The 27,845-nt window shown below is 47.1% G+C and overlaps 1 protein-coding gene across 1 annotated transcript in view; it reads left to right on the top strand.

Annotated features, from left to right (window-relative positions):
- The first annotated feature begins 11,508 nt into the window (after positions 1-11,508).
- The window catches only part of LOC138666363 (oocyte zinc finger protein XlCOF7.1-like), a 42,953-nt gene continuing 26,616 nt past the window's right edge, over positions 11,509-27,845 (top strand). Inside the window, exons 1-2 of the mRNA XM_069754591.1 lie at positions 11,509-11,604; positions 12,513-12,571. Coding sequence (XP_069610692.1) covers positions 11,509-11,604; positions 12,513-12,571 — 155 coding nt within the window. The remainder of the gene's footprint in view (positions 11,605-12,512; positions 12,572-27,845) is intronic.

The following is a 27,845-nucleotide window of genomic DNA, read 5'->3' as shown; positions in this document are numbered from 1 at the left end:
ATAATGAGGTCCTGGTTATGGGGGACTTTAACTACCCGGATATTAACTGGGAAACAGAAACCTGTGAAACCCATAAAGGCAACAGGTTTCTGCTAATAACCAAGAAAAATTATCTTTCACAATTGGTGCAGAATCCAACCAGAGGAGCAGCACTTTTAGACCTAATACTATCTAATAGACCTGACAGAATAACAAATCTGCAGGTGGTCGGGCATCTAGGAAATAGCGACCACAATATTGTACAGTTTCACCTGTCTTTCACTAGGTTGACTTGTCAGGGAGTCACAAAAACATTGAACTTTAGGAAGGCAAAGTTTGAACAGCTTAGAGATGCCCTTAATCTGGTAGACTGGGACAATATCCTCAGAAATGAGAATACAGATAATAAATGGGAAATGTTTAAGAACATCCTAAATAGGCAGTGTAAGCGGTTTATACCTTGTGGGAATAAAAGGACTAGAAATAGGAAAAACCCAATGTGGCTAAACAAAGAAGTAAGACAGGCAATTAACAGTAAAAAGAAAGCATTTGCACTACTAAAGCAGGATGGCACCATTGAAGCTCTAAAAAACTATAGGGAGAAAAATACTTTATCTAAAAAACTAATTAAAGCTGCCAAAAAGGAAACAGAGAAGCACATTGCTAAGGAGAGTAAAACTAATCCCAAACTGTTCTTCAACTATATCAATAGTAAAAGAATAAAAACTGAAAATGTAGGCCCCTTAAAAAATAGTGAGGAAAGAATGGTTGTAGATGACGAGGAAAAAGCTAACATATTAAACACCTTCTTCTCCACGGTATTCACGGTGGAAAATGAAATGCTAGGTGAAATCCCAAGAAACAATGAAAACCCTATATTAAGGGTCACCAATCTAACCCAAGAAGAGGTGCGAAACCGGCTAAATAAGATTAAAATAGATAAATCTCCGGGTCCGGATGGCATACACCCACGAGTACTAAGAGAACTAAGTAATGTAATAGATAAACCATTATTTCTTATTTTTAGTGACTCTATAGTGACAGGGTCTGTTCCGCAGGACTGGCGCATAGCAAATGTGGTGCCAATATTCAAAAAGGGCTCTAAAAGTGAACCTGGAAATTATAGGCCAGTAAGTCTAACCTCTATTGTTGGTAAAATATTTGAAGGGTTTCTGAGGGATGTTATTCTGGATTATCTCAATGAGAATAACTGTTTAACTCCATATCAGCATGGGTTTATGAGAAATCGCTCCTGTCAAACCAATCTAATCAGTTTTTATGAAGAGGTAAGCTATAGACTGGACCACGGTGAGTCATTGGACGTGGTATATCTCGATTTTTCCAAAGCGTTTGATACCGTGCCGCACAAGAGGTTGGTACACAAAATGAGAATGCTTGGTCTGGGGGAAAATGTGTGTAAATGGGTTAGTAACTGGCTTAGTGATAGAAAGCAGAGGGTGGTTATAAATGGTATAGTCTCTAACTGGGTCGCTGTGACCAGTGGGGTACCGCAGGGGTCAGTATTGGGACCTGTTCTCTTCAACATATTCATTAATGATCTGGTAGAAGGTTTACACAGTAAAATATCGATATTTGCAGATGATACAAAACTATGTAAAGCAGTTAATACAAGAGAAGATAGTATTCTGCTACAGATGGATCTGGATAAGTTGGAAACTTGGGCTGAAAGGTGGCAGATGAGGTTTAACAATGATAAATGTAAGGTTATACACATGGGAAGAGGGAATCAATATCACCATTACACACTGAACGGGAAACCACTGGGTAAATCTGACAGGGAGAAGGACTTGGGGATCCTAGTTAATGATAAACTTACCTGGAGCAGCCAGTGCCAGGCAGCAGCTGCCAAGGCAAACAGGATCATGGGGTGCATTAAAAGAGGTCTGGATACACATGATGAGAGCATTATACTGCCTCTGTACAAATCCCTAGTTAGACCGCACATGGAGTACTGTGTCCAGTTTTGGGCACCGGTGCTCAGGAAGGATATAATGGAACTAGAGAGAGTACAAAGGAGGGCAACAAAATTAATAAAGGGGATGGGAGAACTACAATACCCAGATAGATTAGCGAAATTAGGATTATTTAGTCTAGAAAAAAGACGACTGAGGGGCGATCTAATAACCATGTATAAGTATATAAGGGGACAATACAAATATCTCGCTGAGGATCTGTTTATACCAAGGAAGGTGACGGGCACAAGGGGGCATTCTTTGCGTCTGGAGGAGAGAAGGTTTTTCCACCAACATAGAAGAGGATTCTTTACTGTTAGGGCAGTGAGAATCTGGAATTGCTTGCCTGAGGAGGTGGTGATGGCGAACTCAGTCGAGGGGTTCAAGAGAGGCCTGGATGTCTTCCTGGAGCAGAACAATATTGTATCATACAATTATTAGGTTCTGTAGAAGGACGTAGATCTGGGTATTTATTATGATGGAATATAGGCTGAACTGGATGGACAAATGTCTTTTTTCGGCCTTACTAACTATGTTACTATGTTACTATGTATTAAGCGAGGCGATGAGTGGAAAACTGCATTTAATACGCCCGAGGGCCATTTTGAGTATCTTGTAATGCCATTCGGACTTGCCAATGCTCCATCAGTGTTTCAGTCCTTTATGCATGACATCTTCCGAGAGTACCTGGATAAATTCCTGATTGTGTACTTAGATGACATTTTGATCTTCTCGGATGATTGGGAGTCTCATGTGAAGCAGGTCAGAACGGTGTTTCAGGTCCTGCGTGCTAATTCTTTGTTTGTGAAGGGATCAAAGTGTCTCTTTGGTGTCCAGAAGGTTTCATTTTTGGGGTTCATCTTTTCCCCTTCTACTATCGAGATGGACCCTGTTAAGGTCCAAGCCATCCATAATTGGACTCAGCCGACATCTCTGAAAAGTCTGCAAAAGTTCCTGGGCTTTGCTAATTTTTATCGTCGCTTCATCTGCAATTTTTCTAGTATTGCTAAACCATTGACCGATTTGACTAAGAAAGGTGCTCATGTGGTCAATTGGTCTTCTGCTGCTGTGGAAGCTTTTCAAGAGTTGAAGCGTCGTTTTTCTTCTGCCCCTGTGTTGTGTCAACCAGATGTTTCTCTTCCGTTCCAGGTCGAGGTTGATGCTTCTGAGATTGGAGCAGGGGCCGTTTTGTCGCAGAGAAGTTCTGATTGCTCGGTGATGAAACCATGCGCCTTCTTTTCCAGGAAGTTTTCGCCTGCTGAGCGAAATTATGATGTGGGCAATCGAGAGTTGCTGGCCATGAAGTGGGCATTCGAGGAGTGGCGTCATTGGCTTGAAGGAGCTAAGCATCGCATGGTGGTCTTGACTGATCATAAGAACTTGACTTATCTCGAATCCGCCAAGCGCTTGAATCCTAGACAAGCTCGTTGGTCGTTGTTTTTTGCCCGTTTTGACTTTGTGATTTCATATTTTCCGGGCTCTAAAAATGTGAAGGCGGATGCTCTGTCTAGGAGTTTTGTGCCCGACTCTCCGGGTGTATCTGAGCCGGTGGGTATCCTCAAAGAGGGAGTAATTGTGTCTGCTATCTCACCTGATTTGCGGCGGGTGCTGCAAAAATTTCAGGCTGATAAACCTGATCGTTGCCCAGTGGAGAAACTGTTTGTCCCTGATAGGTGGACGAATAAAGTTATCTCTGAGGTTCATTGTTCGGTGTTGGCTGGTCATCCTGGAATCTTTGGTACCAGAGAGTTAGTGGCTAGATCCTTTTGGTGGCCATCTCTGTCGCGGGATGTGCGTACTTTTGTGCAGTCCTGTGGGATTTGTGCTCGGGCTAAGCCCTCCTGTTCTCGTGCCAGTGGGTTGCTTTTGCCCTTGCCCGTCCCCGAAGAGACCTTGGACACATATCTCTATGGATTTTATTTCGGATCTTCCCGTCTCTCAAAAGATGTCAGTCATTTGGGTGGTCTGTGATCGCTTCTCTAAGATGGTCCATTTGGTACCCTTGTCTAAATTGCCTTCCTCCTCTGATTTGGTGCCATTGTTTTTCCAGCATGTGGTTCATTTGCATGGCATTCCGGAGAATATCGTTTCTGACAGAGGTTCCCAGTTTGTTTCGAGGTTTTGGCGAGCCTTTTGTGGTAGGATGGGCATTGACTTGTCTTTTTCCTCGGCTTTCCATCCTCAGACTAATGGCCAGACCGAACGAACCAATCAGACCTTGGAAACATATCTGAGATGCTTTGTTTTTGCTGATCAGGATGACTGGGTGTCCTTTTTGCCTTTGGCTGAGTTCGCCCTTAATAATTGGGCCAGCTCGGCTACTTTGGTTTCACCGTTTTTCTGCAACTCTGGGTTCCATCCTCGTTTCTCTTCAGGGCAGGTTGAGTCTTCGGACTGTCCTGGTGTGGATACTGTGTTGGACAGGTTGCAGCAGATTTGGACTCATGTGGTGGACAATTTGACCTTGTCCCAGGAGAAGGCTCAACGTTTCGCTAATCGCAGACGCTGTGTGGGTCCCCGACTTCGGGTTGGGGACTTGGTTTGGTTATCTTCTCGTCATATTCCTATGAAGGTTTCCTCTCCTAAGTTTAAACCTCGTTTTATTGGTCCGTATAGGATTTCTGAGGTTCTTAATCCTGTATCTTTTCATCTGACCCTTCCAGATTCTTTTTCCATACATAACGTATTCCATAGGTCATTGTTGCGGAGATACGTGGCACCCGTGGTTCCATCTGTTGATCCTCCTGCCCCGGTTTTGGTGGAGGGGGAGTTGGAGTATATTGTGGAGAAGATTTTGGATTCTCGTGTTTCTAGACGGAAACTCCAGTATCTGGTTAAGTGGAAGGGTTATGCTCAGGAAGATAATTCCTGGGTCTTTGCCTCTGATGTCCATGCTCCCGATCTTGTTTGTGCTTTTCATATGGCTCATCCTGGTCGTCCTGGGAGCTCTGGTGAGGGTTCGGTGACCCCTCCTCAAGGGGGGGTACTGTTGTGAATTCTGTGGCAGAGCTCCCTCTTGTGGTCACAAGTGGTACTTTGGCTGATTCTCTCTGTGAGCTTCCGTTGGTGGAGGAGGGTGGTGCTGCGGCTTCTGAGTTTCCTTCCTCAGGTGATGTGGTGAAGTCGTTGGGTGCTGCCCTATTTGACTCCACCTGGTGCTTTGATCCTGGCTTCCAGTCAATGTTCTAGTATTGGACCTGTTTCCTCCTGGATCGTTCCTGTGGCCTGCTGCTCTGCATAGCTAAGTTCCTCTTTGCTATTTGTTTGCTGTTTTTTTTCTGTCCAGCTTGTCAATTTGTTTTTCCTGCTTGCTGGAAGCTCTGGGACGCAGAGGGTGTACCTCCGTGCCGTTAGTTCGGTAGGGAGGGTCCTTTTGCCCCCTTTGCGTGGTTTTTGTAGGGTTTTGTGTTGACTGCAAAGTTACCTTTCCTATCCTCGCTCTGTTCAGAAAGTTGGGCCTTACTTTGCTGGGTCTATTTCATCTCTACGTTTGTCTTTTCATCTTAACTCACAGTCATTATATGTGGGGGCTGACTTTTTCTTTGGGGTATTTCTCTGAGGCAAGGTAGGCTTATTTTTTATCTTCAGGCTAGCTAGTTTCTCAGGCCGTTAGGCGCAATCCACGGCTGCCTCTAGTGTTGGTTTGAGAGGATTAGGGATTGCGGTTAACAGAGTTCCCACGTCTCAGAGCTCGTTCTTGTTTATTGGGTTATTGCCCTGTCACAGTATGTGCGCTGACCTCTATGTCCATTGTGGTACTGAATTACCTTTCATAACAGGGAGCGTCAGGAGCGCTCCACGGCTATTTCTAGTGTGTGTGATAGGATTAGGGATTGCGGTCAGCAGAGTTCCCACGTCCCAGAGCTTGTCCTATATTATTGGTAACTATCAGGTCATTCTGTGTGCTCTTAACCACCAGGTCATAACAGTGCCCCATATAATGCTCCATACATATCATTATGGTCCCATAGATGCTCCATATAACAGTGTGCCACATATAATGCTCCATATAGTTCATTATGGCCCCATAGATGCTCCATATAATAATGTGCCACCTATAATGCTCCATACAGATCATTATGGCCCCATAGATGCTCCATATAATAATGTACCACATATAATGCTCCATACAGTTCATTATTGCCCCATAGATGCTCCATATAACAATGTGCCACATATAATGCTCCATACAGTTCATTATGGCCCCATAGATGCTCCATATAACAATGTGCGCCATATAATGCTCCATACAGTTCATTATGGCGCCATAGATGCTCCATATAACAATGTGCCCCATATAATGCTCCATACAGTTCATTATGGCACCATAGATGCTCCATATAACAATGTGCCACCTATAATGCTCCATACAGTTCATTATGTTCCCACAGATGCTCCATATAACAATGTGCCCCATATAATGCTCCATACAGTTCATTATGGCCCCATAGATGCTCCATATAACAATGTGCCCCATACAATGCTCCATACAGTTCATTATTGCCGCATAGATGCTCCATATAACAATGTACCCCATATAATGCTCCATGCAGTTCATTATGGCCCCATAGATGCTCCATATAATAATGTGGCCACATATAATGCTCCATACAGTTCATTATGGCCCCATAAATGCTCCATATAACAATGTGCCACATATAATGCTCCATACAGTTCATTATGGCCCCATAGATGCTCCATATAACAATGTGCCACATATAATGCTCCAAACAATTCATTATGGCCCCACAGATGCTCCATATAACAGTGTGCCACATATAATTGCTCCATACAGTTCATTATGGCCCCACAGATGCTCCATATAACAATGTGCCCCATACAATGCTCCTTACAGTTCATTATTGCCGCATAGATGCTCCATATAACAATGTACCCCATATAATGCTCCATACCGATCATTATGGCCCCATAGATGCTACATATAACAATGTGCCCCATATAATGCTCCATACAGATCATTATGGCCCCATAGATACTCCATATAACAATGTGCCCCATATAATGCTCCATACAGATCATTATGGCCCCATAGATGCTCCATATAACAATGTGCCAGATATAATGCTCCATACAGTTCATTATGGCCCCATAGATGCTCCATATGACAATGTGCCACATATAATGCTCTATACAGATCACTATGGCCCCATAGATGCTCCATATAACAATGCGCCCCATATAATGCTCCATACAGATCATTATGGCCCCATAGATGCTCCATATAACAATGTGCCACATATAATGCTCCATACAGATCATTATGGCCCCATAGATGCTCCATACAACAATGTGCCCCATATAATGCTCCATACAGATCATTATGGCCCCATAGATGCTCCATATAATAATGTGCCCCATATAATGCTCCATACAGATCATTATGGCCCCATGGATGCTCCATATAACAATGTGCCAGATATAATGCTCCATACAGTTCATTATGGCCCCATAGATGCTCCATATAACAATGTGCCCCATATAATGTTCCATACAGATCATTATGGCCCCATAGATGCTCCATATAATAATGTGATCCATATAATGCTCCATACAGATCATTATGGCCCCATAGATGCTCCATATAACAATGTGCCAGATATAATGCTCCATACAGTTCATTATGGCCCCATAGATGCTCCATATAACAATGTGCCACATATAATGCTCTATACAGATCACTATGGCCCCATAGATGCTCCATATAACAATGCGCCCCATATAATGCTCCATACAGATCATTATGGCCCCATAGATGCTCCATATAACAATGTGCCACATATAATGCTCCGTACAGATCATTATGGCCCCATATAATGCTCCATATAACAATGTGCCACATATAATGCTCCATACAAATCATTATGGCCCCATATAATGCTCCATATAACATTGTGCCACATGTAATGCGCCATACAGTTCATTATGGCCCCATAAGATGCTCCATATAACAATGTGCCCCATATAATGGTCCATACAGTTCATCATGGCCCCATAGATGCTTCATATAATAATGTGCCCCATATAATGTTCCATACAGTTCATTATGGCCCCATAGATGCTCCATATAACAATGTGCCACATGTAATGCTCCATACAGTTCATTATGACCCTGTAGATGCTCCATATAACAATGTGCCACATATAATGCTCCATACAGTTCATTTTGGCCCCATAGATGCTCCATATAACAATGTGCCCCATATAATGCTCCATACAGTTCATTATGGCCCCATAGATGCTCCGTATGACAATGTGCCCCATATTATGCTCCATACAGTTCATTATGGCCCCATAGATGCTCCATATAATAATGTGCCACATATAATGCTCAATACAGTTCATTATGGCCCCATAGATGCTCCATATAATAATGTGCCACATATAATGCTGCTGCAATAAAAAAATGACATACCTCTCGTCGCTGCCTGCTGCTCCTCAGCGTCCCGTCTCTCCGCAGTGACTGTTCAGGCACATTAATACGTCATTGTGCCCTCTGACTTGAACTGTCACAGCCAGAAGAAGCGGAAGACTGAGCGGCGGTGGAACGAGGGAAGGTGAATATGAAATACTCACCTGCTACCTGCGCGGTCCCTGGCAGCTTCTCCCGGACAGATGGTCTCCAGCGCCGGCAGCTTCTTCCCCTGTTCAGCGGTCACTGGTACCACTCATTACAGTAATGAATATGCGGCTCCACCCCTATGAGAGTGGAGTCCATATTTATTACTTTAATGAGTGGTACCACGTGACCGCTGAACAGGGGAAGAAGCTGCCGGCACCAAAGAGCACAGGACATGTGTGGGCGGTGACTGTGTGCGTGTATGTGTTTGCGGGCGGGGTCTGCGGGCTGTCCATGGGTCTGCCAATGCGTCTGCGAGCTGTCCGGGGTTTTGTGGAGCTGTCCGGTTGTGTGCGGCGCTGTCCAGGGGTCTTTCGTGGTGGCTCTTTAGGGGGTTATGTGTGTGTGTGTGCAGGCATCGTCCGATGGGACTACAAGTCGCATCGGGCTTTGCCTGCTACAGTGACAGTTATTGACACATTAGCCAATGATGGGACAGTAGTAGTCCCATCATCCGGCTAATGTGTTGAATGTAAAAAACAAAACACATACATAGACATACAGTACATATGCAGCGCCCCAGAGTACTGGTCGTTGCAGTAACGTCGCTCTTCCACCAGGGGGAGTGATGGTACGTCTGATTGCACTAAAGGAGTTCACCTTGCCCGGTATCACAGTCACACACTACACTTCACACTCCGGGCACCAGGGGGAGCAAAGGGTTCTATCTATTAGGCCACTCCTCACACACGGGTAAAACAGGTAGTCGGATAGGAAGTTAGGACAGAAGAGAGCAGACTGGGCTCTGCCCAAGTAACATCGAGTCAGAGCAGAAAGCTGACTGGGGAGACCCAGGGAGGACCTGTCAGGGATGGGAGCCTGACAGCATCCTAGCACGAGATAGATCATTACGGAGCTGCGCATGCACCTGATTGCGGCAGCCTCCTAAGAAAGGACAAGAAGCGAAGTATATTGTAGAGAGTGAGAACCAAAGTCACAGCACAAGGAGATAACACCAGAAGGAGTCCTGCCTTAAGATCAAGGCAACATCCTTCTGAGGTGCATAGCCGGTGGCCAGAACACCGAGGGAGTACGGACTCTACGCATTACTCCAAACAACGGCAGGACAGTCAATTCCATGTTGGCTGCCCAACCTAAATACCTATGAAGACAACGGAGGCAATTGTGGGAGAGGGGCATCACTAGGGTCCCTATAAACTAACTCCAGGCCTACCCCGTCATATGGGTTTGTCCTATCCATACCATCTGGGGGACAGTGAGAGAAACATCTACAAAGGTTGTGAGGACTTTTCCGTGGTGCTCAGCAGGGAAGTTCTACAACAAACAGGCGCTAGTAGGAAGGCTACTGATTTCTTCCTGGCTAAGGGAACTCTGGATGTGCCTTCGGACCGGCCGGACTCAGGCAGCCCTGTGAACGGTACTCTGGATTGCGGATGCTAAAGTCTTCAGTAAAAGGTAAAGAGACTGCAACCTTTATGTCCTCGTTCTTCGCCGTGCCTTACATCGTCCACCATCACCATCTACACATTTGGGAAGCCCTGGGGACATACTTCACCTATGGGAAGGTATACCATCTAGCTGCCATTCCATCACCCCAGCGGACCCCTAAGCAGCGTCGGTCATCCTGACCGAATACCACAGGTGGCGTTACGAAAACTTGACAAACTATTCACCCCTTTAATTGGACGCCCCTCAGAAGGGCCACGGACCGGGTCGGGCAACCGTGACATCCCCAGAACCGAGACGGACAGAGAGAGAGACCCGGTGCCGAGTACCCCATTGCCCTTAACGTGGGGGCGCTCCAACTTTTTGGCGTCACGAACAGGATCTACTTAAGCCTGAGAATCAGGTCATGTGTGCCTTGGAACTGTGTCTGAATTGTGCTTGAACCGTGATTTATTGCTAAGACTGTGTATTGCCATTTGCCGCCAAAAATTCCTGCCAAAACCGCCGCCAATACAGCGCCACGAGGAGCGCAGGAGAAGAAGAAAGGTGTGGAGTTGTGGGCGTGAACAAACTGAAGAGCACGAAAAATAATGGCCGCCCAGTCTAAATATTTCTGTGTCCTGAGGACGTGCCCGTCAGCAGCCGAGATCTGCCTCCTAATTCTTTATGGAGGGTGGAGGCCAAGGAGACGGGGCCGCCCCCGAAAGAGAGCGCGGGAAAAAGATGAAGAAGAGAAAACCCACATGGCGACCCCCAGGCGTCCACGTGGGAACGCTCCGGCCCAGTGCAGGCCCCCGTCGGAGGAGGAAGCCTCCGGTTTACCCTCGTGGGGGGAGATGACCATTCCGGAGCACCTCGTGGGGAGGCCCGATGGACAACCTCTGGACGATTGGTCAGATATGGCAGAGGCCCGGTGGCTGGTGTCCCGTTGGAGGAATACTGAGAGGGAGACACAGTCCACATCGCTGGCGACCTCGTCATCTCCATCTGTATCGTGGATTGGCAGAGGTCGAGTTGGTTCCCATGCGGGTACCAGATCCGAACGGGCTCCCGGGATTCGCCTGTCCCCCATGTCCGTTCCATCACCTGCTGTAGCTGCGGGGGTCCCGGCTGCATCGCTCCCCCCTCGTGGGTCGAGAGGATCGGACCTTAGGGTCCTCTTGTGGACAGAGTACCGGCAGCACCGACTAGTAAAGTGGAAGGAGGAAGCTGAACCCGGGGCTCTGATCGATTTGCGGGACGATTCTCCACCGAAGTGGGGTGTCGTCGTAACCTTCAATCCCCAGGAGGGGAGGGGAGTCATCCAGACGATCGGGATGCCATTGGAGGTGCCGGGGCAGCAAGGTAGAGCCCTGCTACGGGGAGGACGATGCAGACCGCGACTTACGGCCCGGGGATGCTGTAACCTACACCCGATGGCAGAGAGGGACTGGTTGGTGGGCCCAGGATGTCCAACAGTGCGCAGCCCTCCTAGCGAATAAGGCCCAGGAAACCGAACCCATCGCGGAAAAGATGGCTGCGACTTCCGCTGCAGACCACCAGGCAACTCAGACTCGTCGAGTGACCCTGGGTCCTACCCGTTCTCGGCCAAGAGGGGTGGTGTGCGAGGTAAAGCCGCTACAGTCGGAAGAATAAACCTCAGAAACCTGAAACTGTATATAGTTCTTTAAAACTGTTCCTGTTCTTTTGCTGCTTTAAACCCCACCAGGGTTAATTCTCCAAGGGATCCCTTTGGTAACCCGGGATCCCTATTGTTTCAAGTTTTCTACTTTTGTTATCAAGAGACTACCGAATCATGGACGGTGAATGATTCACACACTGCCGCTGTATATAGTTTGCACCTTCTTAAAGGTGCCCTCTACTGGTTTTACAAAAAGAAGAGCTTTTTGAAGAGACTATTCCGGATTACAGCGTGGAAGCTCTTGCTTTTCTCTGACTTGCAAATTGATGATTTGCACTACCTCAGAAGAGACTTGGTTTCCTCTTAAAGGGGATGTTATTTGCTGCACTGAGCCTAAAAAGATGATAATGTTTTACATGGGAATAGTATGTAGTTAGTTAGATAGTAATAAGAAATGTTTAATGATGTTCTTTGAGAATTAAGGACAAGGGAAAATTGAAAGCCGAATTTCATTAAAGTGAACCCGTAGGGGTGAGTCCTCTAGAGAGAAAGACTTTGCACTTAGAAAAATAAAGAAAATGTTGATTTACACTTTTAGTTTTATAGTATACCTTTAGTGGGTACACGCCCTTAAAGGAAATGTTAAATTATTGTTGAAAGATAGCACTTAGTAGATAATAAGTAGAATACCTGTATGGGTAAATGGTTCCATAGATACATAGATACTGTTTGCAAAATTGCCTTTTTTTTTGCACAATGTAAATACGTTTTTGTTTGTAACGTTCAAGTGTCCTCACCTCCCATAAAGGGAAGCACTGTTATATTTAATTGTTTACAGCATTTCAAAATTTTGTATGTCTTTTGCTATCATGTATTGTTGTTCTTCTTTTCCCAGTCCGGGAGTACTGGATTTAATGGGGGGGAGTGCAGCGCCCCAGAGTCCTGGCCGTTGCAGTAACGTCGCTCCTCCACCAGGGGGCGTGATGGTACGTCTGATTGCACTAAAGGAGTTCACCTTGCCAGGTATCACAGTCACACACTACACTTCACACTCCGGCCACCAGGGGGAATAAAGGGTTCTATCTATTAGGCCACTCCTCACACACGGGTAAAACTGGTAGTCGGATAGGAAGTTAGGACAGAAGAGAGCAGACTGGGCTCTGCCCAAGTAACATCGAGTCAGAGCAGAAAGCTGACTGGGGAGACCCAGGGAGGACCTGTCAGGGTTGGGAGCCTGACAGCGTCCTAGCACGAGATAGATCGTTACGGAGCTGCGCCTGCACCTGATTGCGGCAGCCTCCTAAGAAAGGACAAGAAGCGAGGTATATTGTGGAGAGTGAGAACCGAAGTCACAGCACAAGGAGATAACACCAGAAGGAGTCCTGCCTTAAGATCACAGCAACATCCTTTTGAGGCGCGTAGCCGGTGGCCGGAACACCGAGGGAGTACTTACTCTACGCATTACTCCAAACAACGGCAGGACAGTCAATTCCAAGTTGGCTGCCCAACCTAAATACCTATGAAGATAACGGAGGCAATTGTGGGAGAGGGGCGTCACTAGGGTCCCTATAAACTAACTCCAGGCCTACCCCGTCATACGGGATTGTCCTATCCATACCATCTGGGTGACAGTGAGAGAAACATCTACAAAGGTTGTGAGGACTTTTCCGTGGTGCTCAGCAGGGAAGTTCTACAACACACAGGCGCTAGTAGGAAGGCTACTGATTTCTTCCTGGCTAAGGGAACTCTGGATGTGCCTTCGGACACATAGCCAAACATTTTATTGATTTCCACTCCGGAAACACTGATTCCTTGAGGGTAATGGGCATTGAGAAAATTAAAAAACCTCCGCGCGGTGGTGATATCCACAGAGCTTTACTTACCAGAGAAGCGTTCTGGATCTTCAATCTTGGTACGAGGTTTCCAAATGGTTTAAACAAACTAAATGAATTGATGTTTCATTATTAGCAATGTCCCTAATTGTTTTTATGTATTGTTTTGTATTTATATATTTCTTTTGCATATCCTGTAACATTTCTGTGCATTTATATTTATATATATTGTATTGTATAGGACCTGTGTATCGCATGACATTTCTTCAGCATTTGATTGGTGCTGGACTCTTTTTATACCGGATATGTCATTTAGCAGATCAGCTGTGATAAAGACCGCTTGGTCGAAACGCGTCGCTTACTCCACTATGTGTATGATGCCGCCCCAGGAGTTGTCTCCTTATTTTAATATGTTGGATTAAAATTTGTATATTTTACTTAGAAGCTGGAACATTTTCTTCTTTTTTCTTGGATACTCTTCACGTCACATCAGGACGGAGTTCCGGGCTTCTTACATTTCTTCGGTGAGCTGGCTCCTTGTTTTCTATGTTAAATATCAATGGCCCCTTCCCAGGCTATGAATATCAGCCCACAGCTGTCTGTGTAGCCTTTACTGGCTATTAAAATAGGGGGACCGCCTCCAAAAACAATGACATGGGGTCCCCCTATTTTAATAGCCAGTAAAGGCTACGCAGACAGCTGCGGGCTGATATTCATAGTCTGGGAAGGGGCCATGGATATTGCCCCCTTCCCATCCTACAAATATTGGCCCCTGCTTTTTTTTCCCGTTTTAATGTTTGTTTGTTTGTTTTTTAATTAAACATGTGGATTGATAAACATCGGCCTTGCTATTATATATCTATAGATGGATATCTATAGATATATCTATAGATATAACTATGGATATATGTATAGATACTGTATATTTATAGATAGATATATCTATAGATACATAGATATATCTATCCATATATCTATCTACATCTATCCATAGATATATCTATCTATACATATATATCTATCCATAGATATATCTATAGATGGATACATGAATAGATAGATCTATGTATCTATAGATCTATCTATATGTAGATCTATCTATATATCTATCTCATTCCTTCTATCTATGTATAGATAGATAGATAGATAGATATGGGATAGATAGAAGGAATGAGATAGATATATCTATTCATTTATCTATCTATAGATCTATCTATGGATAGATGTAGATAGATATATGGATAGATACATAGATATATCTATCCATATATCTATCTACATCTATCCATAGATAGATCTATAGATAGATATATGAATAGATATATCTATCTATCTCATTCCTTCTATCTATCCCATATCTACCCCATTCATTCTATCTATCTATAGATAGAAGGAATGAGATATATATACTGTATATACGCTGTGCTGACTGCAGGTAGATATCATTACAATGTCTGGATGTACATGCACTAGGATTTTTTCTGTATTATGAGCATGCTTAGGCAGCTAGAGGTACATCGGGCAGTAGGGAGTTATATAGTTACTACTTTGCATTTATCATTATTTAATGGTGTACAATATCCAGCTTTCCACCTTATGTTATGGTGCTAGAGCATTTATGCATTTCTTATAATTTTTTCCAATAAAAGCCTTAAATTCACTTTAATCTGGATCTCTTCGTTGTGGCTACCTTTAAGGTGTGACCACTTTTTTGCTTGGTATAATAAAAACAAGTTCAATAACGTTAAACGATACAAGTCATAACTGGTACAGGAGGAGAGAAGACCCTTCCAGTAAAGGCTCACAATCTACAAGGGATGGGTGAGAATACAGTAGGCAAGGGTAGAGCTGGTCATGCAGCGGTTTGGTCGATCGGTGGTTACTGCAGGTTGTAGGCTTGTCGGAAGAGGTGGGTCTTCAGGCTCTTTTTGAAGGTTTCGATGGTAGGCAAGAGACTGATATGTTGTGGTGGAGGATTCCAGAGTATGGGTAATATGCGAGAAAAATCTTGTATACGATTGTGGGAAGAGGAGATAAGAGGGGAGTAGAGAAGGAGAACTTGTGATGATCGGAGGTTGCGTGTAGGTAAGTACCGGGAGGCAAGGTCACAGATGTATGAAAGCGACAGGTTGTGGATGGCTTTGTATGTCATGGTTAGGGTTTTGTACTGGAGTCTCTGGGCAATGGGGAGCCAGTGAAGGGATTGACAGAGGGGAGATGCCGGGGAATAGAAGGGGGACAGGTGGATTAGTTGGGCAGCGGGGTTTAGAACAGATTGGAGGGGTGCGAGAGTGTTCGAGGGGAGGCCACAGAGCAAGAGGTTGCAGTAGTCAAGGCGAGAGATAATGAGGGCATGGACTAGGGTTTTTGGTTTGGTTGAGGAATGTATGGATCCGTTAAATATTTTTGAGTTCAAGTCGGCAGGAAGTGGAAAGGGCTTGGATATGTGGTTTGAAGGAGAGATCAGCGTCAAGGATTACCCCGAGGCAGCGAGCTTGTGGGACTGGGGACAGTGGGCAGCCGTTTACTGTAATGGATAGGTTCGTTGGGGAAGGGTCGCGAGAGATGGGGAAAGATGATGAATTCTGTTTTGTCCATGTGAAGTTTCAGAAATCTAGCGGAGAAGAAGGATAAAATAGTGGACAGACATTGAGGGATTCTGGTTACTGGGGAGGTGATATCAGGTCCAGAGATGTAGATCTGTTTGTCATCAGCATAGAGGTGTTACTGAAAACCGTGAGATTCTATGAGCTGTCCCAGGCCAAATGTGTAAATGGAAAAGAGCAGGGGCTTGCGGGACTGAGGGTGAGGTGAGGATGTGTGTGAGTGGGAGACTCTGAATGTCCGATCTGTTAGGTATGACGAGATCCAGGATAGGACCAAGTCTGTGATGCCAAGGGATGAGAGGGTCTGTAATAATAGGGAATGGTCTACTGTGTCAAAGGCAGCGGACAGGTCCAGGAAGAGGAGGAGGACAGAGTAGTGTCGCTTGCTCTTGGCTGTTAAGAGGTCATTGGTGACCTTAGTTAGGGCAGTTTCAGTGGAATGGTGTGACCGGAAGCCAGATTGTAAGCGATCAAAGAGGGAGCAAGAAGAGAGATGGGAGGACAGTTCAAGGTAGACGTGTTGTTCCAGTAGTTTGGAGGCATAGGGGAGAAGTGATATAGGGCGATAGCTAGAGGATGGGTCAAGAGAGGGCTTTTTGATGATAGGTGTGATTGAGGCATGTTTAAAGCTTGAGGGGAAAACACCAGTTGTTAGTGATACGTTGAAGAGATGGGTTAGGGTTGGGATTTAGACTGTGGTGAGGTTTGGGATGAAGTGGGATGGGATGGGGTCAAGTGCACAGGTGGTTAGATGCGATCTTGAGAGTAGAGTGGAGAGTCGATCTTCTGTAATGGTGAGAAGTTGGTTTTGGAGGTGGAGGGCTGGGTAGTTGGGAGGAAGGGCTCTGGGGGTTGTTTACTAAAACTGTCTCTGATGTTCTCAATCTTCTGCTTGAAAAATGAGGCAAAGTCTTCAGCTGAGATGAGTGGGGAGGGAGGATGTGTTGGGGGACGGAAGAGAGAATTGAAGGTGTTGAATAACTGTTTAGGGTTGTGAGACAGGGAGGATATGAGAGATGAGAAGTAGGTTTGTTTAGCTGTGGCAAGCGTGGTCTTGAAAGTAGTGAGGGACTGTTTGAATGTGATGAGGTGCTTGTTGGAGCAGGATCTTTTCCATCTCCGCTCAGCAGCCCTGGAAGCTCGCCTCAGTTCTTTGGTCAGGCTGGTTTCCAAGGGCTGTCTGTTGATTTTGCGAGCTTTGGTATGTGTAAGTGGGGCAGCAGATTCCAAAGCTACAGCTATTGTGGTGTTATATAGAGCGTCATCCGCATTGTGTAGGGAACTTAAGTCTGTGAGAGGGAGGAGGGATTCAGAGAATGAGTGTAGGTCAAGGTGTTTAAAGGGAATATGTCACCTGAATTTGGCGGGACCTGTTTTGGGTCATATGGGCGGGGTTTTCGGGTGTTTGATTCACCCTTTCCTTACCCGCTGGCTGCATGCTGGCCGCAATATTGGATTGAAGTTCATTCTCTGTCCTCCGGAGTACACGCCAGCACAAGGCAATATTGTTTGTGATAGAGCGTGGATAGGAGGTAGAAATGACTGTGAGGATGTGGTGAGGAGGGCCAGGATTTGGAGAGATATCACCAGCAGTGAGAAGGAGCAGAGAAAGTGTTAGCAGGTGGGAGCAGGAGAGGGCATGAGGGGGCTGTCTGTGCTTGGAGACAGAGGATTGTATGTTGAGGAACAGTTCTGAGAAGGAGGTGAGATGGATGGGGGAGGATTGAGGAAGAGATGAACAGTTCCTTACTTGGTGTAGGGATTAGGGGAGTTAGCAGAAAGTGAAGGATTATAGGGGTGAAAGTGAAAACAAACAGAAACATTGTTTACAGTGACTGGGCAGTTATCTTTAGTTCCCTTCTGGTTCAATTCTGGTTTTAATTCTACTGTAATCTTCACACTTCTAGGACACACTTATAGGAATCACACAGCAGATTAAAGTCTTTGCAGACTTGAGCTATGCAATATATCTGCCACAAAGTGCATTCAGGTGTGAACCAGACAGGAGTGGTCTCTGTTCATCTTGGTCAGAGAATTAAGAGTGGTCCAGATGCATATAATCAAGCCAAAGTAAATAGCACGGGTGGAGGGGGTGTTTGGGTGAAGCTGGGGTTGGTTGAGAGACCTACCAAGTGAAAGATAGGAGTAGAGGCAAGTCTGTGTGGAAAGATGGATGACACTACATGCACTTCATAGACAGACAGAGCAGGAAAGCTGGGTGGATCAACATACCATGTGAATGCTAGGTGCAGGGGCGAGTCTGTGTGCAAAGCTGGGTGATGTAGTATATGCACTTCATAGACAGACAGAGCAGGAGCAGGAGAGCTGGGTGGATCAACATACCTGTAGGAAGAATATACATGCTTGTTATCTATGTATAGATCTATCTATCCATCTCATTCCTTCTATTATCCATCTATCTATATTTATGTCTATTATCTATCATCTATCTATCTACCTATTTATATGTGTGTATGGGTTGGACAAATGTAAAAGAGGAGGTTGGACAAGAAATGACATAACAAATCTTTTTTTTGTTCAATAATACATCTTTATTTAGCTTTCAAAAACGAATTAAAAACGTGCAAAAAACGCATCAAAAACGCACCTACGTTTTCTGCCAAGAGATGCAGATTCAGTGCAGAAAAATCTGCAGGCAAATCTGCAATGTGTGCACATACCCTAACGGTAACCCTAACTTTAGCATAACAGTAACCCTAAGGCCTCTTTCACATTTCCGTCGGAATGTGAACGTTGCTATGCATCGTTCTGTGCAAAAAACGCATCCTGCAAAGTCGCCTGCAGGATGCGTTTTTTGCACATAGACTTGTACTACTGACGCACCGCGACGTATGGACACACGTTCAATACGTCGTGCACTGGATGCGTCGGTATTTGGCGGACTGTCGTTGCGAAAAAACGTTCAAGGGAATGTTTTTTTGCACGTCGGGTACTGCATTTCTGACCGCGCATGTGAGGCCGGACTCCGCCCCTCCTCCCCGGGACTTTACAGTGGGCAGCGAACGCGTTGAAACACTGTGTCCGCAGCCCACGTTGTGGCGAATTTGCACGTCATCGGTACGTCGGGACGACGCTTAGTGACGGCCCTGTACCGACGGAAGTGTGATAGAGGCCTAACTTTAGCCCCAACACTAACCCTAACTATAGCACTAACCCTAACCTGCCTTATCTGTATCTGTTTTTTTTAACTTTTTAACAAGATGGCTGACTGACACAGCTGTTGCCAGCAGCACTTGTAACACTATTTCTGCTCTAATCTCTCACTGACATCTGAGGAGAAACAGCGTTTTTATGAGGCAGATCGCCCGGGAAAGTTCATTGCTACAACACACTTCCATAGTGATTTGTCTCATTGGCTGGTGTGATGCTGATGTCATCAGGACCTGAACCAATCGGGTCTCGATAAGGTCGGGGGTCACAGTAAGGATTGTGCGTCAGAATCCCATCGTTATAGCTAGCGCCGATGTTTATCTACCGTTGGTGGTCACGAAGCGGTTAATTTAAGGATACCATCATTTCTAACATATGCAAAGAAAAAAGAAAAAAAGCCAGCTCACCATATCCAGCAGAGCACGGAACCAAGTCCTGACAAAGACCTTTCCGGTCGAAAAGCGTAGCCAAACTCACGCAGGTCATGGTGTTGTCTTCATGGAGCTCATGATTTTTCATGTTTTTATATTTTCCCAATAAAGTTTGTTTATTTTACCTTTTGGAGCTGGAACATCGTGGGTTTTTTTTTACCATCATTTCTGTCCAGGCCTATTTCATGAGGTTTTTTTTTTTTATTCTATGGAAGCATGGTTAAAAAGCAATGTCTGACTTTCATTTGTTCTTTCTCATAGATTTTTGATTTATTATTATTTTTGTCAGATTCAAGTTATTTCTGTGACCATTGTGGGTTTTTCTGTCATTAAACGAGGGATACCAACAATTTTGACCACGTTTGTAGGAGGAATTAATATTTTGACTCCACAGCCACTTTCTGGAAATCAGCACGAAGTGGATGTTGGAGAGTGAAAATTTGCCATTTTATTACCCAGCACATTGTGCCCAGATTGTGCTCTAGGAGACACACACCGCAAATTAAGTGGATTCTTCTCACTATAATATTGCTAAATACAGGGATCCTAAATGTTGTTTGAGCACACTGCAAGACTCAGAAGTGAGAGCAGATTTTTCTGAATTGGTTTATAGAAACTCTGTTACTTTTCAACAGCCTTTGAGCCCAGGGCTGCCACTAGAAATTTCGGGGCCCCATACTGGCAAAATTTTCAGGGCCCCCTTGAGACTTCGCCCAGGCTCCCCCCCAGCCCCGCCTCCATGCTCCACCCCTCGAACTGTCCACAGTCCCACAGCTCTCTCTTGGAAAAACTCCACTTCTCACCTATCACACATTAACAGTTCTCATCACCAGATCACACATATAGCTGGCAGCTTTTGTTTTGGCCAAAAGATTTTTTAAGCCGCCACCATAACACGGTGGACACTTTTGGCCGAGCCCTACTTTGCTGTAACCTGTTAAATATTTGTTAAAATATGCAATACAATTTAGGTATATTTTTATTTATTTTTCAATTTTTAAAATGACCAATAATATCACATACAAGGAACAAATACTGCTACACCATGACCAGACCGCATATTACCACCACAGTGATTGAATAATATCACATACAAAGAACAAATACCGCTACACCATGACCAGACCGCATATTACCACCACAGTGATCGAATAATATCACATACAAGGAACAAATACCGCAACACCATGTCCAGACCACATATTACCACCACATAGTGACTGAAAACTACAATTCTGATCAGTAATAAAAAAAAAAGCACCATACTATCACCATAAGTGCCATTATACACAGGAGATCTGTACTTAGTGCAGCGCCCCAGAGACCTGGTCGTTGCAGTATGGCCCCAAGGCGAGTACCGGTACGTCCGATGGCACTAAGGAGTTCTCCTGACCAGGTATCACCAGAACACATTACACTTCACACTCCGGCCACTAGGGGGAGGAAAAGGCTTCATGTATTGGGTCACTCCCCACACTGGTAAAACTAGGGGCTGGGGAGGAAGTTAGTTAGAAGCTGACTTGGTTGGAACCAGGCAACATCCCGTAGCAGGGGTTGATGCGGGGAGAAGACACAGGGGGGTCCCTGTCAGGTGCGGGAACCTGTCAGGTGCCTAGCGAACAGAGCAGAACGTTACGGAACCGCGCCTGCACACCTTGCGACGGTATCCTAAGAAAGAGACAAGAGGGGAAGAATATTGTGGAACAGTGTAAACGAGATCAGCACAAAGGAGAGCCAGTAAGAGTCGTGCCGAGAGAGGAAGGCAACATCTTACTGAGGCGCGTAGTCGGTGGCCGGATCACCGTAGGAGTAACTGACTTCAGGCCTTACTTCAAATTCCGCTGGACAGTAAATTATAGGTTGGCTGTCTACCTTCTACACCTACGAAGACATAGGGGGCAACATTGGGAGAGGGGCGTCTCTAGGGTCCCGGAAGACCTCCAAGCCTTCCCGTCAAACGGGTGGCGTCCTAGCCATACTTCATCTGGGGGACGTTAGAAACTAGCAACATCTGGAACCAAAGAGAGAGAGAGAGAGAGAGAGAGAAAGCTGTAGAGAACGAAAGAACGAGAGCAGCAGTTGTGAGGACTATCTCGAATGCTCAGCAGGGTAAGACTACAACACACAGGCGCTATTGGTAGGCAACGATTTCCAACTGTGAAGGAAAATCTGGATGTGCCCATCGGACTGGCCAGTCTCTGATAGCCCGGTTGAACGTGCTCTGGACTGAGTGTACTGAAGCCTTCAGTGAAAGGTAAAGAGACTGCAATCCTGTGTCCTCGTTATTGCCTGCACCTCACACCATCACCATCTACCTTACTGGGAAGCCCTGGGGACATACTTCACCTGTGGGAAGGTATACCATCCGGCTGCTATTCCATCACCCCAGCGGACCCCACAGCAGCGTCGGTCACCCTGACCGAACACCACAGGTGGCGTCACGAACTCCTGACAGACTGTACTACCACTTCCATTGGACGCCCCTTAGCAAGGTCGCGGACCGGGTCTAGCCACCGTGACAGCCTCAGAACCGAACCAGAGAGGCCCGATACCGAAACGACGTGGCCCTGTGTTTGGGGGCGCTCCAACTTGGCGTCACGAACAGGATCGTACTTAAGCCTAAAGAATTGGGTCATGTGTGCCTTGGAACTGTGATAGAAACGTGTTGGACTGTGATTTATTGCAAGGACTGTGAGTTGCTATTTGCCGCATGATTCCCGCCAAAACTGCCGCCATTGCCGCGCCACGAGGAGCGCAGGAAAAGAATGAGGGCGTGTCATGGGAGGAGATCGAGAAAACGGCGCGAACAGCAGAACCCGCCCACTCCGACTACGGCTGCAGGATGACGAACTCAGGAATGGAGGAGCTCGAACTCCAGAAAATGACGGAGCCTCGTGTGAGTGCTGCTGCAGACCCAGGAGCGGAGCTGATGACCAGCGGGTACCCGATCGACGACGGAGTGACCCCGGAGCACCGCAGCCCAGCAGAGCCGAACCGAGCTTGTCGTCGCAGGGGGACCCAAATCCCCTGGAGATACCGGAGAACGCCTTGGGCCACCCGACTCCAGACGAGGGGTTGGCGACGGCGAGGAAATGGAAGTCGGAGCTGTGCTGGAAGGTCGCCCAAGGGAAGCCGTGGTCAGGGCCGCAGCAGACTCCAGTGTCCTCGTCAGCGGAGCCGACCGACATCGGTGGAACCACATCAGACGCAGGTACCAACAGCGCCCCTGCCCCACCGACCGTTTTGGCTCCGGTAACCGCTCCCCAGCCCATTGATGACTGGTGCCCCGCTACTGAGATCGTGGTGGCGGCCCTTTACGCCATGAAGGGGATCCTGCCCCCACTACCGACACCTCTGGGTATACCAATTAACATCAGCCCCAGTGGAGTGGTCTTTGAGTGGAATGCCCCCCGATTTCAGCCAGACGGGTCCTGACAGGAGGGCTCCTATGTCATCCGGCTCACCTGGGATCAGTATAGGCGGAGTCTAATCTCACAATGGGAAGATCGAGAAAGGATGGTGCAGACTGTCCGACCTGAGGAGCGGGTGCCCCTTGTCAATTGTTGCCCTGAGAGTTTGATAAAACAGGGGATTGTGCTGGCCTTCCACCAGGGGAGGGGTTGTGGTTTCATATTAGAGCCAGGGCTGCTGACCGAGGTCTATGTGACTAGCTGCAACGTGGAACCCCAGTCCCGCAGTGTCCCTCCACTCCGAAATTTGTACAGAGGGGACCATGTGACCTACACCTGCCACTGGACTGAGCGAGGGTGGTACGCCAAGAGGGTCAAATGCTCTGCGCTAGTGGTCGCACCATCGACGATCACGACTGAAACTGGTGGCGGGACTCCATTGACCCCATAGGACCCAGCACCACCACCCCGGTGAGTGGTGCTCCACTTGCGGAGTCTGCCACCGGTTTCAACGTTCACACCCCGACTGCTGCTGATACGACGGTGCTGGAAGGTGACTCAGAACCAGGCTTCCCCCGGGTGGGATATGGCCGTCACCGGCCGATGCTGTGGCCCCCATTACAGCACTAAACCTCGGAAACCTGAAAATGTGTAAATAGTTAACTGTTGCTGCTTTGCAAACCCGTCCAGGGTTAAATCCCTTTGTTGACCCGGGATTCCTATTGTTTTCTATTGTTTGGTTTTCTAAAGTTCATCATTGTTTTAAAGACTGCCGAATCATGGACGGTGAATGATTCACAAACTGGCCTTGTAAATAGTTGCACCTTCTTAAAGGTGCCCCCTACTGGTTTTATAAGTCAAAGAAGACTTTGCGAAGACTTGCTGCAGAAGGACTTGCTTGCTGAAAGAGAATCTGCACAGAGACTTGGGTCCCTCTTAAAGGGAATGTTTGATGATTGTTTTACTAAAACGTTAATAATGTTGAAGGATTTAGAAAGTTTTGATAATGTTAATAAAGATTGAGGAAAGGAACGTGAAGTGAACCAGTAGGGGTTAGAAAAAGAGTCCTCCTAGAAGATGAGAAAGATGGTCGGCGCAATGGCAGTAGGCTCTGCCAAGGAGCTAGGTGGTCCTGCATTGGCGAAGTGGGAATGGAAAGTAAAGTTGAGTTATGATAGTACTTGATAGTAGGCCTTTAGTGGGATCAGCGAACACGCCCTTAAAGGAAGAGTTAGTTAGGTGCTCCAGAAATTTGCACTTAAGTCTTCGTAGCATACCCGGCTGGGTACCAAGAGTTATTTATGGTAATAATGTTATTTAAAAATATTTAATTGTTATTTTTGTTTGTAACGTTCAAGTGTCCTTACCTCCCATAATGGGAAGCACCTTTTTCTCTTTATTGTTCTCAGCATCTAAAAATTTGTATGTCTTTCATTGCATTATATTGTTGTTCTTCTCACCAGTCCGAGAGTACTGGATTTAACCGGGGGGGGGAGTGCAGCGCCCCAGAGACCTGGTCGTTGCAGTATGGCCCCAAGGCGAGTAGCGGTACATCCAATGGCACTAAGGAGTTCTCCTGACCAGGTATCACCAGAACACATTACACTTCACACTCCGGCCACTAGGGGGAGGAAAAGGCTTCATGTATTGGGCCACTCCCCACACTGGTAAAACTAGGGGCTGGGGAGGAAGTTAGTTAGAAGCTGACTGGGTTAGAACCAGGCAACATCCCGTGGCAGGGGGTGTTGCGGGGAGAAGACACAGGGGGGTCCCTGTCAGGCGTGGGAACCTGGCAGGTGCCTAGCGAACAGAGAAGAACGTTACGGAACCGCGCCTGCACACCTTGCGACGGTATCCTAAGAAAGAGACAAGAGGGGAAGAATATTGTGGAACAGTGTAAACGAGATCAGCATAAAGGAGAGCCAGCAAGAGTCGTGCCGAGAGAGGAAGGCAACATCTTACTGAGGCGCGTAGTCGGGGCCGGATCACCGTAGGAGTAACTGACTTCAGGCCTTACTTCAAATTCCGCTGGACAGTTAATTATAGGTTGGCTGTCTACCTTCTACACCTACGAAGACATAGGGGGCAACATTGGGAGAGGGGCGTCTCTAGGGTCCCGGAAGACCTCCAAGCCTTCCCGTCAAACGGGTGGCGTCCTAGCCATACTTCATCTGGGGGACGTTAGAAACTAGCAACATCTGGAACCAAAGAGAGAGAGAGAGAGAGAGAGAAAGCTGTAGAGAACGAACGAACGAGAGCAGCAGTTGTGAGGACTATCTCGAATGCTCAGCAGGGTAAGACTACAACACACAGGCGCTATTGGTAGGCAACGATTTCCAACTGTGAAGGAAAATCTGGATGTGCCCATCGGACTGGCCAGTCTCTGATAGCCCGGTTGAACGTGCTCTGGACTGAGTGTACTGAAGCCTTCAGTGAAAGGTAAAGAGACTGCAATCCTGTGTCCTCGTTATTGCCTGCACCTCACACCATCACCATCTACCTTACTGGGAAGCCCTGGGGACATACTTCACCTGTGGGAAGGTATACCATCCGGCTGCTATTCCATCACCCCAGCGGACCCCACAGCAGCGTCGGTCACCCTGACCGAACACCACAGGTGGCGTCACGAACTCCTGACAGACTGTACTACCACTTCCATTGGACGCCCCTTAGCAAGGTCGCGGACCGGGTCTAGCCACCGTGACAGCCTCAGAACCGAACCAGAGAGGCCCGATACGAAACAACGTGGCCCTGTGTTTGGGGGCGCTCCAACTTGGCGTCACGAACAGGATCGTACTTAAGCCTAAAGAATTGGGTCATGTGTGCCTTGGAACTGTGATAGAAACGTGTTGGACTGTGATTTATTGCAAGGACTGTGAGTTGCTATTTGCCGCATGATTCCCGCCAAAACTGCTGCCATTGCCGCGCCACGAGGAGCGCAGGAAAAGAATGAGGGCGTGTCATGGGAGGAGATCGAGAAAACGGCGCGAACAGCAGAACCCGCCCACTCCGACTACGGCTGCAGGATGACGAACTCAGGAATGGAGGAGCTCGAACTCCAGAAAATGACGGAGCCTCGTGTGAGTGCTGCTGCAGACCCAGGAGCGGAGCTGATGACCAGCGGGTACCCGATCGACGACGGAGTGACCCCGGAGCACCGCAGCCCAGCAGAGCCGAACCGAGCTTGTCGTCGCAGGGGGACCCAAATCCCCTGGAGATACCGGAGAACGCCTTGGGCCACCCGACTCCAGACGAGGGGTTGGCGACGGCGAGGAAATGGAAGTCGGAGCTGTGCTGGAAGGTCGCCCAAGGGAAGCCGTGGTCAGGGCCGCAGCAGACTCCAGTGTCCTCGTCAGTGGAGCCGACCGACATCGGTGGAACCACATCAGACGCAGGTACCAACAGCGCCCCTGCCCCACCGACCGTTCCGGCTCCGGTAACCGCTCCCCAGCCCATTGATGACTGGTGCCCCGCTACTGAGATCGTGGTGGCGGCCCTTTACGCCATGAAGGGGATCCTGCCCCCACTACCGACACCTCTGGGTATACCAATTAACATCAGCCCCAGTGGAGTGGTCTTTGAGTGGAATGCCCCCCGATTTCAGCCAGACGGGTCCTGACAGGAGGGCTCCTATGTCATCCGGCTCACCTGGGATCAGTATAGGCAGAGTCTAATCTCACAATGGGAAGATCGAGAAAGGATGGTGCAGACTGTCCGACCTGAGGAGTGGGTGCCCCTTGTCAATTGTTGCCCTGAGAGTTTGATAAAACAGGGGATTGTGCTGGCCTTCCACCAGGGGAGGGGTTGTAGCTTCATATTAGAGCCAGGGCTGCTGACCGAGGTCTATGTGACTAGCTGCAACGTGGAACCCCAGTCCCGCAGTGTCCCTCCACTCCGAAATTTGTACAGAGGGGACCATGTGACCTACACCTGCCACTGGACTGAGCGAGGGTGGTACGCCAAGAGGGTCAAATGCTCTGCGCTAGTGGTCGCACCATCGACGATCACGACTGAAACTGGTGGCGGGACTCCATTGACCCCATAGGACCCAGCACCACCACCCCGGTGAGTGGTGCTCCACTTGCGGAGTCTGCCACCGGTTTCAACGTTCACACCCTGACCGCTGCTGATACGACGGTGCTGGAAGGTGACTCAGAACCAGGCTTCCCCCGGGTGGGATATGGCCGTCACCGGCCGATGCTGTGGCCCCCATTACAGCACTAAACCTCGGAAACCTGAAAATGTGTAAATAGTTAACTGTTGCTGCTTTGCAAACCCGTCCAGGGTTAAATCCCTTTGTTGACCCGGGATTCCTATTGTTTTCTATCGTTTGGTTTTCTAAAGTTCATCATTGTTTTAAAGACTGCCGAATCATGGACGGTGAATGATTCACAAACTGGCCTTGTAAATAGTTGCACCTTCTTAAAGGTGCCCCCTACTGGTTTTATAAGTCAAAGAAGACTTTGCGAAGACTTGCTGCAGAAGGACTTGCTTGCTGAAAGAGAATCTGCATAGAGACTTGGGTCCCTCTTAAAGGGAATGTTTGATGATTGTTTTACTAAAACGTTAATAATGTTGAAGGATTTAGAAAGTTTTGATAATGTTAATAAAGATTGAGGAAATGAACGTGAAGTGAACCAGTAGGGGTTAGAAAAAGAGTCCTCCTAGAAGATGAGAAAGATGGTCGGCGCAATGGCAGTAGGCTCTGCCAAGGAGCTAGGTGGTCCTGCATTGGCGAAGTGGGAATGGAAAGTAAAGTTGAGTTATGATAGTACTTG

The sequence above is a fragment of the Ranitomeya imitator genome, chromosome 2, assembly GCF_032444005.1.
Source record: "Ranitomeya imitator isolate aRanImi1 chromosome 2, aRanImi1.pri, whole genome shotgun sequence".
NCBI lineage: Eukaryota > Metazoa > Chordata > Amphibia > Anura > Dendrobatidae > Ranitomeya > Ranitomeya imitator.
This window is presented reverse-complemented; position numbering and strand designations above follow the sequence as displayed.